The 2,500-nt window shown below is 49.4% G+C and overlaps 1 protein-coding gene across 1 annotated transcript in view; it reads right to left on the reverse strand.

Annotated features, from left to right (window-relative positions):
- Positions 1-2,500, reverse strand: part of wipi1 (WD repeat domain, phosphoinositide interacting 1) — a 20,122-nt gene that overhangs the window by 9,538 nt on the left and 8,084 nt on the right. Inside the window, exons 3-6 of the mRNA XM_083635542.1 lie at positions 2,118-2,287; positions 1,688-1,784; positions 1,236-1,333; positions 978-1,070 (exon numbers count right to left, since the gene is read on the reverse strand). Coding sequence (XP_083491668.1) covers positions 978-1,070; positions 1,236-1,333; positions 1,688-1,784; positions 2,118-2,287 — 458 coding nt within the window. The remainder of the gene's footprint in view (positions 1-977; positions 1,071-1,235; positions 1,334-1,687; positions 1,785-2,117; positions 2,288-2,500) is intronic.

The following is a 2,500-nucleotide window of genomic DNA, read 5'->3' on the forward strand; positions in this document are numbered from 1 at the left end:
CTTGAAAAATTAACTTTTGATGTGAAAAAGTGTGAAAAACGGTTTTTAACGTGTGAAATTAGGGTTTTGTGATTTTTTGGCATACATTATTAAATAGGTGCACTGCATACCCAGGTATTTGAACTACAAGAAAAGAAAAGTAATTTTTGGGTTCAGCTCGACTTTAAGAAATATTTTGGGGGCAACTGTCTAAACTCTAAAGTGTCTAAAAAAACTGGGGGCATTTACAAAATGTTGGGGGAACTTAAAGAAATAGTAATTACTGCATAACATTGCTAAAGCGTAGTGTGAGCAACAGCGCTGTTTGTGTGAGTGTGTTCTTCGTCTTCTGCTGGCAATCAGATTACAGGTGCTGAGTGTGTGTAAAGCCCCTTTTAGATTGGCCAAAAATCCAACTAATATCCACAAACTAGTGGCATTTTCTTCAGTCTAAAAGTTGCCAAGCCGTTTAGCCTATAGAGCGACCCTGCAAGTGAGATGGGTTTTTACACGACGGCTCTGCACGCCATGACGATATACATTTTGGTGGTGGTCCAACGCGTTATTTTCCGACCCTGCTACTCCTCCTCTTGATTTGCCGCCCCTTTTCCAGCGCAAGTCAGTGATTCAGTGATTCCCACAGACTGAAATGTGACTTTCTTAACAGTTCATTACTTTACATTGACGGAATATGCAGAGAAAAAAAAGCATCTCTCATGCACGAGTGCACCCCACACAGCCCAGGCGCATAGACTGCGTCAAGTCAGCCAGAATGATCCATATTAATAACGCAACGCTGACCAACGTCTTCTTTTGAGTTGTGTGGCGGTTGGCATCCAAGTGTTGCATTAGCGCCCCCACTGGCCAACTTGAATGTATTAAGGAGAGAGAGAAATGGGGATGAGAGAGAGACAGAGAGACAGAGAGAGAGAGAGAGAGAGAGAGAGAGACAGAGAGAGAGACACAGAGAGAGAGAGAGAGAGAGAGAGAGTGCTCACCTTCTCTGAAGCGCTGGCCAGTTTGGTGCCAGAGGCGTTGAAGCTGAGCGCTGCCAGCGGGCTGTCGTGGGCTTGGATCAGTGTCACCGTGCTCTGAGGGAACAAACGCTTTCTAGTGACACCGGCACAACCAGCCGCCGCCACCCCCCCCCCTCCCAACTAACCCCCCCTCCTCCCCCCATCCCCAGGATGAGCGAGGGGTCTGACAATGCTGCAATGGTTCTGCCGTTGCTATGGGAGAGTTGACTGCAGCCTCACCAGGTTGTTGGCATCGTAGACTGTGATCTCTCCGATGGTGGCACTGCCCGGGTACGCCAGGTGGGAGTTAGTGTGGTTGACAGAGAGCGCGCAGAGCCCTACAGGTGGGGGGGGGGGGAGAGAGAGTCGTGACACTTTTATTTCTTTTTTATATTGTGTAGTCTCCCCCCGCAGCCACGGATCAAACCGTGTGTGTGTGTGTGTGTGTGTGTGTGTGTGTGTATCTGTGTGTGTGTGTGTGTGTGTGTGTGTGTGTGCGTGTGTGCGTGCGTGTGTGCGTGTGTGTGTGCGTCTGTGTGTGTCTGTGCGTGTGTGTGTGTGTGTGTGTGTCTGTGTGTGTGTGTGTGTGTGTGTGTGTGCGCGTGTGTGTGTGTGTGTGCGTGTGTGTGTGTGTGTGCGTCTGTGTGTGTGTGCGCGCGCGTGTACGTGCGTGCGTGACAGCCTGGATGTACCTGAGGGGTTGGAGGGTGTGTTGAGCAGTGTCTTGAGCAGCTTCATGTCTTTGATGTTGTGGATGTAGATGGACTCTTCCAGGCAGACGACCAGCCGCTGAGGAACGATGAGCAGAGACGGCCCGGGACAACATGCAAAACAAGACAGAGTGAGAGATCAGCATCATAATAATAATAATAATAATAATAATTCATGTAACTCAGGGGTTTTCAAAGCCTGACATTGCGGGCCTCCCCTTGGTCCTCAGACAAAACCTGCAACCCCCCCCCCCCCCCCCTCCTCCTCTCACGGGAGACAACCGTAGGGAACTGGTGGATTGAGAGTGGGTATAGAGTTTTGTGTTGCTTCTACTGACATCCAGGACACTACTACAGCAGGATAGATGGCAGATCAAGTCGTGCAGAGGGAAGTCTCCATTGGACCTCTCACCTGTCTGTTGAGCCTGACGGAGAGGATGTTGTTGGAGTAGCTGTAGTTGCATATCTCCGTGCCCTTCTTGAAATGGTAGACGTTCATTCGCCGCAGCATGGACAGACTGACCACCACCACCAGGCTGCTGGAGAACAGGCGCTCCACGATATACACATCTGGACACTCCACTGTGAGGAAGAGGGGGGTGGGGGGTGTGTACTGGTCTTCAGAAAAGCTATGAAAACCTAGCTAACACGTGATAGCTAAACGTAACCTCAGATGTGTATATTCACACAGCTAGCTAAACGTAACCTCAGATGTGTATATTCACACAGCTAGCTAAACGTAACCTCAGATGTGTATTCACACAGCTAGCTAAATGTAACCTCAGATGTGTATAT

The sequence above is a fragment of the Poromitra crassiceps genome (genome assembly GCF_964638095.1).
Source record: "Poromitra crassiceps genome assembly, chromosome: 4".
In the NCBI taxonomy this organism is placed as follows: domain Eukaryota; kingdom Metazoa; phylum Chordata; class Actinopteri; order Beryciformes; family Melamphaidae; genus Poromitra; species Poromitra crassiceps.